Below are 14,190 nucleotides of genomic sequence, written 5' to 3' on the forward strand. Positions count from 1 at the left end.
TCATTTTATTTCCTCCATGAGAGCCGACCTTGGAGCGATTTTGGAGTACCATTTTCACTGTCAATCATGAGGTAAGTGATTTCTACCAGTTGTGAGTTAAATATACGAATTTAGGCTTGTAAATTCATGAAAATTAGTAGAAATTTGGGATTTTGAAGAAAAACCTAGAAATTGGTATTTTTAGATTTTGACAACGAAATTGGACATGAAATTTGGAATAAATGATATATTTGAGTACGTGGTGTTATGGGTAAAGTTTATCTTCAAAGAATTTCGGAATCCGGGCACGTGGGCCCGAGGGTGAATTTTATCGAATCTTTGAGCGGAGTTGGAAATTTCTTAAATTGATTAGTTATAGGTATTAGAACACATATTGATTGATTTTCACATTGTTTGCATAGTTTTGGATTGACAAACATCGGTTTAAGGTGTTAGAGTGGCGTTGGAGCCGGCTATAGAACTTCAGAGCGAGGTAAGTCTCTTGTCTAACCTTGTAAGATGGAATTTACCACATAGGTGAATTAAATTAATATCTGCTTCTAATTGTGGGAGCTACGTACGCACGAGGTGACGAGAGTCCATGCGTAGCTACTAATTATGCTTATGTCCGGGTAGTTTAGGACCCAAATCATGAATTAGTTGTAATGTTTGCATCCTTTGTCAATTGAAGTACCTAAATTATATTGAAAATTGTTAGAGAAAATAGTAAAAGACCGAAATTTCACGTACTTGAATTCTCGTGTGAGTTACTCGACTGTTAATAGAAATTGTACATCCTTATATGTTAGCCTTGTGATAACTTCTCATTCCGGAGGTTTATAAAGTGTCCTCCTTTCTTGTGGAGCCGGCCGAACGCCTCGGCAATATAGATGCATCTATGGATCGTTCTGCACGTCCTTCGGCAGTGTACATGTTATTCTGGATCGAGCCGAACGACCTCGGTAGAATCGTGCATTATATCATTAGTAGCCGAATATTCATGAGCAAATATTTCCATTAATGCCTCGCATTTTATATGGCATTCCTTATTTATTTGATAATGACACTTGACATTTTTCTGAGTTGTTATGGTAGAGTACAAGACATAGAAACTCATGCTTTAAATGAAATATTTGAAAGACTTGTAACTTACAGATTTACCCCATTATTTCTGTATGTTTCATATCTTCTCACACTTTTATTATATTTTTCTATTGGACCTTTAGTAAGTGTCGATGTCGACCTCTCATCACTACTTCTTCGAGGTTAGACTTGATACTTACTGGGTACGCATTGATTTATGTAATCATACTACACTTGCTGCACATTTTGTGCAGGTGCATATATGTCTAGTGGTCTTTTGGGTGCAGAGGCGCGGCTATTGCGGGGACTTATGGTGAGCTGCATTCCATGTTACGAATCCGCAGCATACAGAGTCTCCATCTAAGTTATTTTCATTTTCTGTCTATTTGTATTCCAGACAGAGGTTGTATTTTATCATATTTTCTAGATGATGCTCATGCACTTGTGACACCGAATTTTGGGGGTTCTTTCAGGTTATTCATTATTGTGGTTCGTGCAGATATTTTCATTTACTCTGTAAGTTTCATTTTTTTATACTGTCTAATCCGGAAAAAATTTGATTTCAAATTTCTGAAATGGGTAATTAAATTGGTAAAATTTCCGTTGGCTTGCCTGACGACGGCGTTAGGCTCCATCACGGCCTATAGTGGATTTTAGGGTGTGACGGTATTTGCAATATCAGGATCGCTTTTGCCAAGGGCCTGACTTCGCAAATCCAAAATCAGGGTCGTATTTGCGACTCTCCCTGGGTTCATCAAGCGCCGCATTTGCGATGGTTTGACCGCATTTGCGAGGGTTCGTATTTGCGAACTTCTGCACCTGAACAAAAGGGCTGAAAAACGGGACTTAGCTTCATTTATAATATTTTAGAACCCTAGACTTGGTAGGAGGCAATTATGAGGAGGAATTTTCACATACAACTATTGGGTGAGCGATTTTGATCAATTTTCGATTATATTACATAATTATATATGAGATTTAACATCTAAATCATGAGATTTAAAGGGAATTTTGGGAATTTTATCTATGTTTTGAAAAATAAAAATTTGAGATTTGAGAGTCGAATTGGACTTAAATCTGAAAACATAACACATATATGAACTTGTGGGGTTATGGGTAGTCGAGATCTACCCTTGAACTCGAGTTTTGACCGGGCGAGCCCGGGGTTGACTTTTGTTGACTTTGAGGGAATTGTGTAAAGATTTTAACTTTATTTATTGAAATTGGTTTCTCTTGCACTATTTGATGTTATTAAGTAGATTTTTGTTAGATTTGATCCAAGCAAAGGCGAATTTTAAAGGAAATGTATTTTTAGAGTATTGATTGAGGGATTTTGAGGTATGTATCTTGACTACCTTTGTGTGGGGGAACTACCTCGTAGGATTTGGCTTAATTATACTATTTGAATTACGTGGAAGACGTGTACACTAGGTGATGAGTGTGTACATGGCCTTATATATGAAAATTGACCGATTTAGACTATTAGGCTTGTTATATGCAATTAAATGAAATCGGCATATCATGTTCTATCTTGCATTGTCGAGTTTACTCTTATATAATTTAATTAAAGTTATTATTATATGTTGAATGTTTCATTATTGAGTTATTCTTATTTGTAGCCGTTATTACATGTTACCTCTTTCATTGTTGAGTTAATTCTTTCATATCATTGTGTTGTTGTAATTCTTGTGTTGATTTACTTTCCGTACTCTTATGTTATTGTTGTTTTTTTAATACTCATTGTTGTTGAGTCGTGGGCTCTATATCATTTTGGTATTGGTATTGTTGTTATGGATATTTTGTGGCACATGGGCATGTGTGGTGCGCGTGGTTATATTGTGTTGTTGTATTTTTGGCACTTGTGGGCCTGTTGGAGGATTGTCAAGGTGTTTGCATGAGATACCGTCATGCTATTGTTATTATTGATATTGCACATGTGACGAGACAAGGTGGGCTATATACATATATTGGGTTTGTGCATGTGGCGATAGAAGGTGGAATAGTTATTGATGCGTGTGTGGCGAGACAAGGAATGCATTTACTATATTGTTGCGCACGCGACGAGACAAGAAGGGCTATGTCAGGGATGATATGTTATGGCCTGGGGGCATATTATTGATGATATATGTGTAATGGTGTGATGTTCCTTGTGTGTTTCATGCATATTATGTGACTTGTGGTGTGGCTTCCAATGTGCTACTCGATGTCTCTGATATTACTTGTTGGCTTGGGCTATGATAATACACTTGCACATGCATACACTGTAACATGTCATTTATACCAATTTAGGATTATGAAACTTGATATATTTTTAGCATGCACATGTATTGTAGTGTATTTGTTTTCACTGAATATGGTTGGATTGTTAGCTTGTGATCATGTCGGGCGGATTGTGATAGTGAGCTTGTGACCATGTCGGGCAGATTGGGATAGTGATCTTATGACCATGTCGGGCGGATTATGATATTGGCACGTGAGTTGTCCGTGCAGTAAGTGAGTTGTCTGTGTCGGTATTGATAATGTGGGCACGAGGTGCCATGTGTATATGATCCGTGATTCGGGACTTGTGATCTATGATTTTGAGGTGTGGTACCTCGGGGTGATTCTTGTGGCAAACTTGGTATTAGAACGGCTTGACTATTTTGTTGACATTTATTTTCACTCATTGGTTTCACTGGTACTTTAAATGTCTTCTAATTATTTTGCTGTGTTATCACATGGTTACTCCTTGTTTCCATTTGTTACTTTTACTTCCATTGCTAGTTTTAAATTGTTATTCTTCCCATGTTTAGCCTTGTATTGATGAGCGTTCCTATATTAGATTTATATTAATACTTTGCACATATCATTATGTCTAGTAGGCGTCTCGACTTGTACCTCAGCACTACTCTATCGAGGTTAGTCTTGATACTTACGGAGTGCCGTTTTGGTGTGCTCATGCTATGCTTCTGCATATTTTTGTGCAAATCCAGGTTCCTTGGAGCGTGCTTGTCATTAGTTAGCTGATTGTGAGTAGCTGCGGAGACTTGAAAGTATACCTGCTATTGAGTTCGCAGGACTCAGTCTCCTTGTGTTGTCTTTCATTACCACTGTCTATGTTCATTCCATAATAGTATTATATTTAAAGATTTAGTGTACTCAGTAGAGCTTATGACTCCGTACTACCTATTTTTAAAAAAATGTATAACTATTGATCATTTTTAGCTATGTATGTCATTTTACCAGTTTATATTCAACTAAAAAATGGTTTAAATTTGTTAATAACTCAGTATGTGTTAGGCTTACCTAGCCCTAGGGACTAGGTGCCATCACGATCCTTAAGGTAGAATTTTGGGTCGTGACATTAGAATCGTGTTTATGCATTATCAGGCCGACAGACCTAGAGTCATCTCCGGATGTAGTGATAGGTATATTATCCATATTCTCCCTTAATGTATATGCCTTGATAAATTCAAGTTCTACTTTGTTGTACATTACTCCCTTTGTTGCTGGTAAATGTGGTAAAGAACCTGAATTGTTACATCGGTCATTTGAAGTGTCTAGACCCGTAGGTGAATCTGTGATAGTTAGGTGAGTATATCGGGGTTGAGATGTGATGATTTATGATCATCACACCTTAGCCGATTTGCACGAATAAGAAATGGTGGAGTTCGGCGTTATTATGGGTAAGGACTGGCTGGCTTCTTGCTACGTTACATGGATTGTTGCTCATCACTGAATGGAAGGGTAACATTGTAGCAGCTAAGGGGAGGTTTATTACTTACCTTACGGCTCGGAAGATGATCTCGAAAGGATATATCTATCATCTAGTGCGAGTATAGGATGTGAAAGAAAAGTCTTTAGCCCTTCAGTCGGTTCATGCCGTTAACTAATTCCATGATGTATTCCCTGATGAACTTCCTGGCATTCTTCCCGAAAGGGAAATTGAATTCGCTATCGGCATGTTTCCTAACACCCAACCTATATCTATTCCTCCTTACAGAATGGCCCCTGCTGAATTGAAAGAATTGAAAGCTCAGTTGAAGGATCTTTTGGATAAGGGGTTTATCAGGCCCAGTGCTTCCTCGTGGGATGCCCCAGTGTTATTTATTCAAAATAAATACGGTTCACTAAGAATGTGCATTGATTACCATCAGTTAAACTTGGTAACTATTAAGAATAAATATCCGCTTCCAAGGATCAACTACATGTTTGATCAATTGCAAGGCACCAAGTATGTCTCAAAGATCGATCTCAGATCTAGGTACCACCAACTAAGATTCAAGGAGAAAGATATTTTGTAGATAGCCTTTCGGACTAGATGTGGCCATTATGAATTCCCAGTTATGTCATTTGGCCTAACCAATGCACCAGCGGCTCTCATGGACTTGATGAATCGGGTGTTCAAGCCATTTATGGACATCTTAGAGATTCTGTTCATAGATGATATTTTGGCGTATTCCCAATCCAAAGCGGAGCATGCATATCTTTTGCGAACGGTGTTACAAACGCTCTAAGATCGTAAGTTGTACGCTAAGTTCTCCAAACGCGAGTTCTAGTTGAACTCTGCGGCTTTCCTTGGTCATGTAGTATCGTATGATGGCATAAAAGTTGATAATCAAAATATTGAGGTAGTTAAGAACTTGTTGAGGCCCACAACTCCTATGGAAGTGCGTACTGTTTTAGGCTTGACTTGTTACTATCGGAGTTTTGTAGAAACTTTCTCTTCTATTGCCGCTCCACTAACTAAGTTGACACATAAGGCAGGTAAGTTCCAGTGGATCGATACTTGTGAAAAGAGATTCCAGGAGTTAAAGAATAGATTAACATCAGCACCTATTTTAGCCCTTCTCGAAGGATCGGAGAGTTATGTTGTGTACTATGATGCTTTCAGAGTGGGGTTGGGTAGTGTTTTGATGAAGCATGGTAAAGTTGTCTCCTATGCTTCAATAAAACTAAGGAAACATGAGAAAAATTACCCGACTCATGACCTTGAGTTAGTAGTTGTTATATTTGCTCTAAAAATATAGAGTCACTATTTGTATGGAGTTCATGTTGACATATTTACGGATCATAAGAGCTTGCAACACATATTCGGGCAAAAAGAATTGAACCTGAGACAACGAAGATGGCTGGAATTGTTGAAAGATTATGATGTTGATATTTTGTACCATCCCCGCAAGGCAAATGTTGTGGCCTACGCGTTAAGTCGGAAATCTATTGGCAGCCTGAGGCATGTGATAACTGATAAATTATAAACAACTAAGGATTTGTACCGATTGTTAGTTTTAAGTGTACGATTGCTTGATGCAGGCAGCAGGGGAGTCACGGTTCAGAATGCCGTCGAATCCTCGTTAGTGGTTGAAATAAAGGTGCGGCAATTCGACGATCCAGCCTTAGTAAGATTAAGGGAAAGCATTTCCTTTCAGAAAAAGTAGTTGTTCAAATTATCTGAGAACGGAACCCTTAGATATAAGGAATGATTGTGTGTACCCAATGTCGGGGGACTCCGAGGACAGATTATTGGGGATATTCACCAGTCCCGAAATTCCATTCATCTAGGGTTTATGAAGATGTATTATAACCTTCGACAGATATACTTGTGGAATGATATGAAGAGAAACATTTCTGAATACGTCATTCAGTGTCCATATTACCAACAAGTTAAGATCCTGACCTAGAAGTGGGTGACAATCAATTTGGATTTCATTACGAGATTACCGAGTTCTCACCGGAAGATCGATTCTATATGGGTTATCGTGGATAGACTTACAAAGACATCTCATTTCTTACCCTTTAGGGCTGCCTTTTCGACTGAGGATTATGCCCGACTATATTAAGGAAATAGTTCGACTTCATGGAGCTCCAATTTCTATTATATCGGACAGAGATGCCTAGTTTATACCTGACTTCTAGAGGTCCATCTAAAAGGTTTGGGTATGCATATCAATATTAGCATAGATTTCCATCCGCAAACAGAGGCTGAGCGCACTATTCAGATGCTCAATGATATGTTTCGAGACTGTGTCCTAGACTTCAAGGAAATTTGGGAAGATCACCTACCGCTCATTAAGTTTTCAATAGTACCTACCATTCCAATATCCGGATGGCACCGAATGAAGCCCAATACCGATGGAAATATAGGTCTCCTATAGGTTGGTTCGATGTTGGCAAGACAAAATTATTAGGCCCTGATTTGGTGCAACAGGCCACAAAGAAGGTGAATATGATTCAAGATCGATTATTGACCGTTCAGATATGAGAAAAGTCCAACTCAGATAACCGGCATCGAGACTTAGAATTTATGGTGGGAAACTGAGTTTTCCTGAAGGTTGTCGCCTATGAAAGGTGTAATGATGTTTAGCAAAAGATGAAGCTTAGCCCCCAGTATGTCGGACCATATCGGATTATCCAGAGAATTGTCCAAGTAGCGTATAAACTTGAGTTGCCTCCGAAATTGGGAGCAGTTCACTCGGTGTTTTATGTATCCATGATTTGTAAGTGTTTGGGTAATCCCTCTTATATTACCCCCATTAAATATGTTCAAGTCACAGAAGACCTATGCTATGAGTCAATTCTGGTAGCTATCCTAGATCGCCAAGTTCGTAAGTTGCGAACCAAAGAAGTGGCATACGTTAAAGTACTTTGGAGAAACAATAATGTAGAGGAAATGACATGGGAAGCCGAGGAGGATATGAAATCCATATATCCTCATTTGTTTCAGATGACAGGGGTAATGTGGAAACAAAATATGGCAAGCACAACTCAAAGTACGGCGAAGGATGGTTGAGGAATATTGGGAGTTAGAATATCATTTAACATTCGAGGATGAATGTTCCCTAGAGGGGATGATGTTACACCCCATACTTTTGACATTTATTTCATTCATAAGTTTGTTGAATTTGGGATCAGCATTTTTCACAAGACTGCATGTAACAGCCGATTTGGGCGACGGCCAGTTGCGCTGCCCAGTGCGCGGCGACTTGTTTAGCACCCTCGGGGCGGTGGAGTTTCCGCTTCTTTCTAGATTTGCTGTAAAAATCAGGGCAGTCCCTTTATCTTTCATTTTACACGATCCTAACAACTTCACACTCTCCCAAAACACTCCCAAATTCTCTCTAAGAGTTTTCATACGACCAAAGGCTAAATCAAAGGCTAACCCAGTGAATTTAACATGAGGGATTTCGTGATCATCACATTATGATCTTTCTTTTGTTATACTGATTTTTGGAGACTCATTGGAAGTGATGTAATCTCAAAACTGAGAAGGGATTCTTGTGTTTGGAAGTAGTCGCCATAGAATGTAAGAGGGTTTGTAGGACATAATTAGCTCCATAAACAAGGTATGTAAGGCTACTTTCTTTCTTGGCATGATTGATGGAAATATTCCCTTTGGATTCATCTTCATATCGCAAGATTTAATAGTCATAAGCCTTCCCTGACAAAATATTGATCAGGTTCTTGTTTATTTCCTTCCGATGGCATTCTTCTGGATTCATGATATCTCTTGTGATTGGTCTTGCATATATATATGTATATATACCGAGCCATGCTATAGTCAGTCAGGTACGGTACCTATTGTGCAACCACTGATCAGTTGGGTATAATATGAGATATTAACGAGCCCTTTGTGGCCGAGTACGACCGAGTCCTCCACTAGGCCGGGTATGTAATGACATGTTATGAGATATTACCAAGTCGTTTTTAAAGTCCAAGTATGACCTAGTCCTGTTGAGGCCGAGTACGACCGAGTCCTATCAAGGTCGGGTACAATTGAGCCCTCTTGAGTCCGGGTACGACCGAGTCCTGTTGAAGTCGGGTAAAACCGAGCCCTCTTGAGGCCGAGTACAATGTGATGAGACATGAGACTCTACCGAGATCTCTTGAGGTCAGGTACAACCGAGTCCTATTGCGGCCGGGTACAACTGATCCCTCTTGAGGTCGGGTATGGTATGATATAAATTTCCCCACAGAGCAGCTTAATGTTATATTGTATGTCCCCATTGAGTGGATTGATTTATACAAAACATTCATATACATATGTTCATGGTTACAGCAGTTGTACGCCCTCAGTGGTTCCTTCAGAGTTCAGGTTGATTTCTGTGTCCATATCTCTGGTACTATATCTTTTGTTTACACATGTTACCAGCTTTACATATTCAGTACATCTTTCATACTAACGTCCCTTTTTCTAGGGAGTTGTGTTCATGCCCACAGGTACAGATAGAGCGAATGACTTACCTCCTCAGTAAGGTCCCCGTTTCAGCTAATGGTTGTCGCACTCCAATTCTTCGGAGTAGCCGTACAGGAGTCGATAGGTACCATTGTATATATGTTTGTCATTTTGGGTACGGCTGGGCCATATCTCAGCCTATGTATGTATTGTAGCACTCTTAGAGGCTTGCAGACTAGTGATTAATGTGTATACGTATAGTTACGGCCTTTTCGGCCTTGGTTTTATGTATATATTCTGTGTTGGGGCCCATGTGCTTATAAGTTATTGTGTGTTTTTGTTTTTATTAAGTTGTTCATAGGTCTTATCGGCCCAAGTTCCATGGTAGAGGTTCTAAGCACTATAGTTGGTTCGCATGGGCCTTCGGGCGCCGTGTGTCGGCCACAGCCCCAAGGTTGGGGTGTGAAAGTTGGCTAGTTAAGAACTCTCATATCCATAAGATAAAAGTAGTGAAAATAAGGATACTGATATTGATGTGTGGGCATACTAGAAGAGATATGATTAGGAATTAGGATATTTGGGACAAGGTGGGAGTGTCATTTATGATGGACAAGATACGGGAAGCAAGGTTGAGGTGGTTTAGGCTTGTGAAGAGGAGATGCATAGATTCCCTGGTGAGGAGGTGTGAGAATTTGGGATTGGTGGATCTAAAGAGAGGCAGAGGTAGGACAAAGAAGTATTTGGAGAGGTGATTAGGCAGGACATGAGATATTTTCAGCTTACTGAGAACATAAATTCTTCAAAGGAGGGTGTGAGGTAAGAAGTGTTTTGGAGCTAATATGGAGCATTGAAGGCCAAGTAAAAGTTTATGGAATAAATTGGGATCCCATTTGAGGATCGAAGGAGGTTAGCGCACTTAAAAAGAAGAACAAAAAAGAGTGCATGAGATTGCCCAGGTGCGCGGTTAGTGCACGGCCGTGCACTGGGCTGCGCAAGTCAGGCAGAAACTGGCCAAAGTGTGCGGCCAGATGCGCGGTCACCTACCCAGGCGCGCGGCCGCGCACGACCCTCGGAGAAAAAAATATTCCAAGGCTAAAATTGTAATTCTAGAGGCGACCATCCTTGACCTATATGAAGCCCAGCTCGCCCAAAAAGAGGGTATCTAGGTTTTTAGAAGAATCTTGAAGGCAAGAACAGGCAAGGAGTAAGGCGGAAGATTCAGAAACGAGTTTTTATCTTTCTTTCTCCCTTTTTTATCATTGATGATGAATTCTTATGTTGTGATTGTTAAAACAATTATGAGTAGCTAAACTCTTTGTTCTAGGGTTTGATGAAATCTCTTGGAGGATGAATCTTTGTTATGTTTAATATAAATTCGCCATTGAATTTTCTCCACTTGTTCAACTACGTGATTATTGTAGTTGATTGTAGGGCCCTCAATCGGCCATGTCTATTTAGTGTGTATTACTCGAAAAAGGGTACACGTTTAGGTAGTTGTTGAACAACATCACTCCTAACGTATATGAGGGATCAATACGAAGGGTTTAAAGGTGGGTTTAGGAATAACGAAACCTTGGTGTGATTGTAGTGAGCGGTAAACCAGTGCTAGCTAGCGTAATTCGGAAGAATACGTTTAGTAAATTATTGTATTTACTCGAAAGAGAATTACGACACGTAAAGTGCTCACGATCGGTAAAGAGTATATAGGCGAATTTGTAGCAGACGTAGCAGGGAGGATTTTGATAAGAGGGGAAATCGTAACTCTAGATCTTCCTAATCTTATCTACAACAGTTGCTTTGTTAGTAATAAAATTTACAGCTTTTTAATTACCTTGTTAATTATTATTAAACACTCAAGTCATTATTCTATCTTATTGGAAGTTGAGTATATGGATTCTTGCTGAACTAAAAGTTGTGATTAGTACGTTAATTCCCTGTGGGATTCGACTTCGGACTTGTAAAACCGGATTATATTTGCAACGACCGCTTAGTCCTTTTTATAAGGCATAGTTGGGCGTGATCAAATTTTGGCATCGTTGTCGGAGAATTAACGGTGTGATCAATTGCAGCAAAAAGAAGAGCTAGAATTCTTAGTGTAGTCAATTTTCTTCATCTTAAACTAAATACATTGAATTTCTAACGTTTGTAGTCTTGGGCGTTACAGGTGCATGCCTAGAAGCTCTTCAAGAACTGGTGAATTACTCGACGCATTATCAGATCTTGAGAAAGTTTTCAAGGCATTGAATCGTGCGAACAAGAAAGACAAACAGCAACAGAATTCAAAAGAACAAATCGAACCAGAAATGGATGACGGAATAGAAAATGCAAACAACAACAGAAACAATGCGAATGAACCAAACAATCAGGGTGTGGTGCCTCTTAACCAGAAGCAGCCTTGTATGATTGGGCACAGCCCACCGCCGAAGATCTGGCAATAGCAATTGCAGTCCCTCGGATACAAGCAGAATCATTTCAAATCACGAACAACATGCTACATTTGTTGCAGAACAAGGAACTGTTCTCAGGGTCTTACATTGAAGATCCTCAGCAGCATTTGAAAACTTTCCTGTCGATATGTGTCATGCAAAGGCAACCAAATGTGACACCGTAAGCAATAAGGTTGTTGTTGTTTCCATTCTCGGTAACGGAAGAAGCTCAGACTTGGCTCAATTCACTCCCCATAAATTCTATCACTACTTGGGAGGAATTAATCAAGTAATGTTTGAACAAGTTCTACCCACCTAATAAGACTGCCAAACAAATTGACGAGATATTAAGCTTCAGGCAGAGACCAACAGAGACACTACAAGAAACGTGGGAGAGGTTCAAAAATATGCTAGTTAAGTGTCCTCATCGTGGCATTCCAGATCAGATGTTGGGGAAAAGGTTCTACATGGGATTGGCAGACATCTTGAAGGCTAATGTTCATGCTTCAGCAGGAGGAGCATTTTTGAGCAAATCATTCATAGAATGCAAGATTTTACTAGATAAAATGGCTCAAAACTCAGGATGGATGACAAGAGACTCTACGATCACTCCTGTTGTTCACTCAATGGCTTTGGATCCAAACAACTCCATAGCTGACAATATGGTCACTTTGATGACGCAAATGAGTATCCTCACCAAAACGATTGATGAATCAGGCCAGAAATAGAAGGTACATATAGTTGACGTGACTAGTGGGGGTTTATGTAGACCATGCATCAACCAACCTTATGTATGCTCGTGGAGTGTGGAAAGTGACAACCAGAACCATCAGGAGAATATGAACTATATGGCCAACTATGGAGGACAGCGGTAAGGTGGTCAGAATTGGGGGCAGCAGAATCAACAGTATAGACCAGCACAGCATCAGTACGATAATGGTAACAATCCTGGAGCCATGAGACCACAAGGTCAAGTTGTGTCGTACCAAAGACAACAGAGCTACAATCAGCAAAATCAGCAAGTAGCTTATCAACAGCCTCAACAACAACAGATTGTGAGACAAGATGATGGGTTTGTTGAACTTAAGGGAATGCTGGACAGCAACAACTGAATGTTGCAACAACTGATTGGGTCTACTGGAAAAATGCAAGAGAGAGTGGACTCACATGAATCAGCGATAAAGGGTATTGAGATTCAGTTAGGGCAGATCTCTATGGCTCTAAACAATCATCCCCAAGGGATGCTACCTGCAGATACACAAGTCAATCCAAAATAACATAGCCCGAAGCAGCTTATGGCGGTGAAATTAAGAAATGGTAGAGATCGTGATCTAGAGTAAGAAATTGCTCGCGAAAGTCAACCAACTGAAATACTTGTGCCAGTACCAATCGATATAGATGATTCGACAGGGTTAACAGAGGTGACGGTACAACATGCACCAGCTGAATCTAACAAAGAAAAAGAGATTGCGAAGGAAACTGAGTTAGTGAAAGAGAAGACAATCGAAGCAGAGCCCGAGCAGGTTCAAACTCAAACCACAGGAAAGAAGCGGCCTCCAGCACCTTTCCCCCAGAGATTGGCCAAATATCATAAAGATGAGCAGTATAAGAAATTCATGGAGATGTTGAAGCAAATCCAGGTGAACAGCCCATTGATTGATGCCTTTAAGGAAATGCATGGTTATGCTAAAATGATGAAGGACTTGATATCTCGTAAGTTCGACTTTCAAGACTTGGCCACGGTTACACTTACTCAGACATGTAGTGCTGTTGTGACAAGACTCATAGCTGAGAAGCTGTCTGACCCAGGGAGTTTCACAATTCCATGCACAATAGGTAACTATGCTTTTGCTAAGGCACTTTGTGATTTGGGGGCGAGCATAAACCTGATGCCATTGGCTATTTATAAAAGGTTAGGCATTGGAAGAGAAAGACCCACATCCATGTTACTACAGCTAGCCGACCGAACGGTGAAGAGGCCCTCAGGTATACTTGATGATATGCTGGTGCAGGTTGGAAAGTTCGCATTTCCGGAAGATTTTGTCATTCTGGACTACCGAGTTGACGAGGAGATTCCCATAATTTTGGGGAGGCCATTCTTGGCCACTGGGAGAGCTCTAATTGATTGTGAAAACTGGGAAGCTAAAGATGAGACTGAACGATGAAGAGATAACGTTCAATGTGCAGAAATCTATGTGGCGACCCAGTGAGTTTGCTAACTGCTCTATGATAGAGGCTGTGGATGTAATTTTGGAGGAGGAAGATGAGACTCTGAACGCAAAAGACCCTCTAGTAGCATGCCTCATGAACTTAGAAGAAATAGATGGTGAGGACTTGGCAGAGTGGGTTTTGGCCCTTGAAGGGCGAGGGTACTGGAAAAGAGAGCTTGAATTCGAGCCCTTACACTTATAAGAAATAAAAATACCTCCAGCTAAGCCATCAATTGAAGAGCCACCACATTTGGAGCTAAAACCATTACCGTCTCACCTCAGTTTGTTAGATGTGCAGGCAGAATAGCTTTTGCAGGTGTTAATGGAATACAAGACTGCA

General features: G+C 40.1%; 1 protein-coding gene across 1 annotated transcript; it reads left to right on the forward strand.

Annotated features, from left to right (window-relative positions):
* Nucleotides 1-12,752: 12,752 nt before the first annotated feature.
* Nucleotides 12,753-13,805, forward strand: LOC138898663 (uncharacterized). The gene is made up of 2 exons (XM_070184744.1): nucleotides 12,753-12,825; nucleotides 13,051-13,805. The coding sequence occupies exons 1-2, from the start codon at nucleotides 12,753-12,755 to the stop codon at nucleotides 13,803-13,805; spliced, it is 828 nt and encodes a 275-aa protein (XP_070040845.1).
* Nucleotides 13,806-14,190: the final 385 nt, after the last annotated feature.

The sequence above is a fragment of the Nicotiana tomentosiformis genome, chromosome 9, assembly GCF_000390325.3.
Source record: "Nicotiana tomentosiformis chromosome 9, ASM39032v3, whole genome shotgun sequence".
Taxonomy (NCBI): domain Eukaryota; kingdom Viridiplantae; phylum Streptophyta; class Magnoliopsida; order Solanales; family Solanaceae; genus Nicotiana; species Nicotiana tomentosiformis.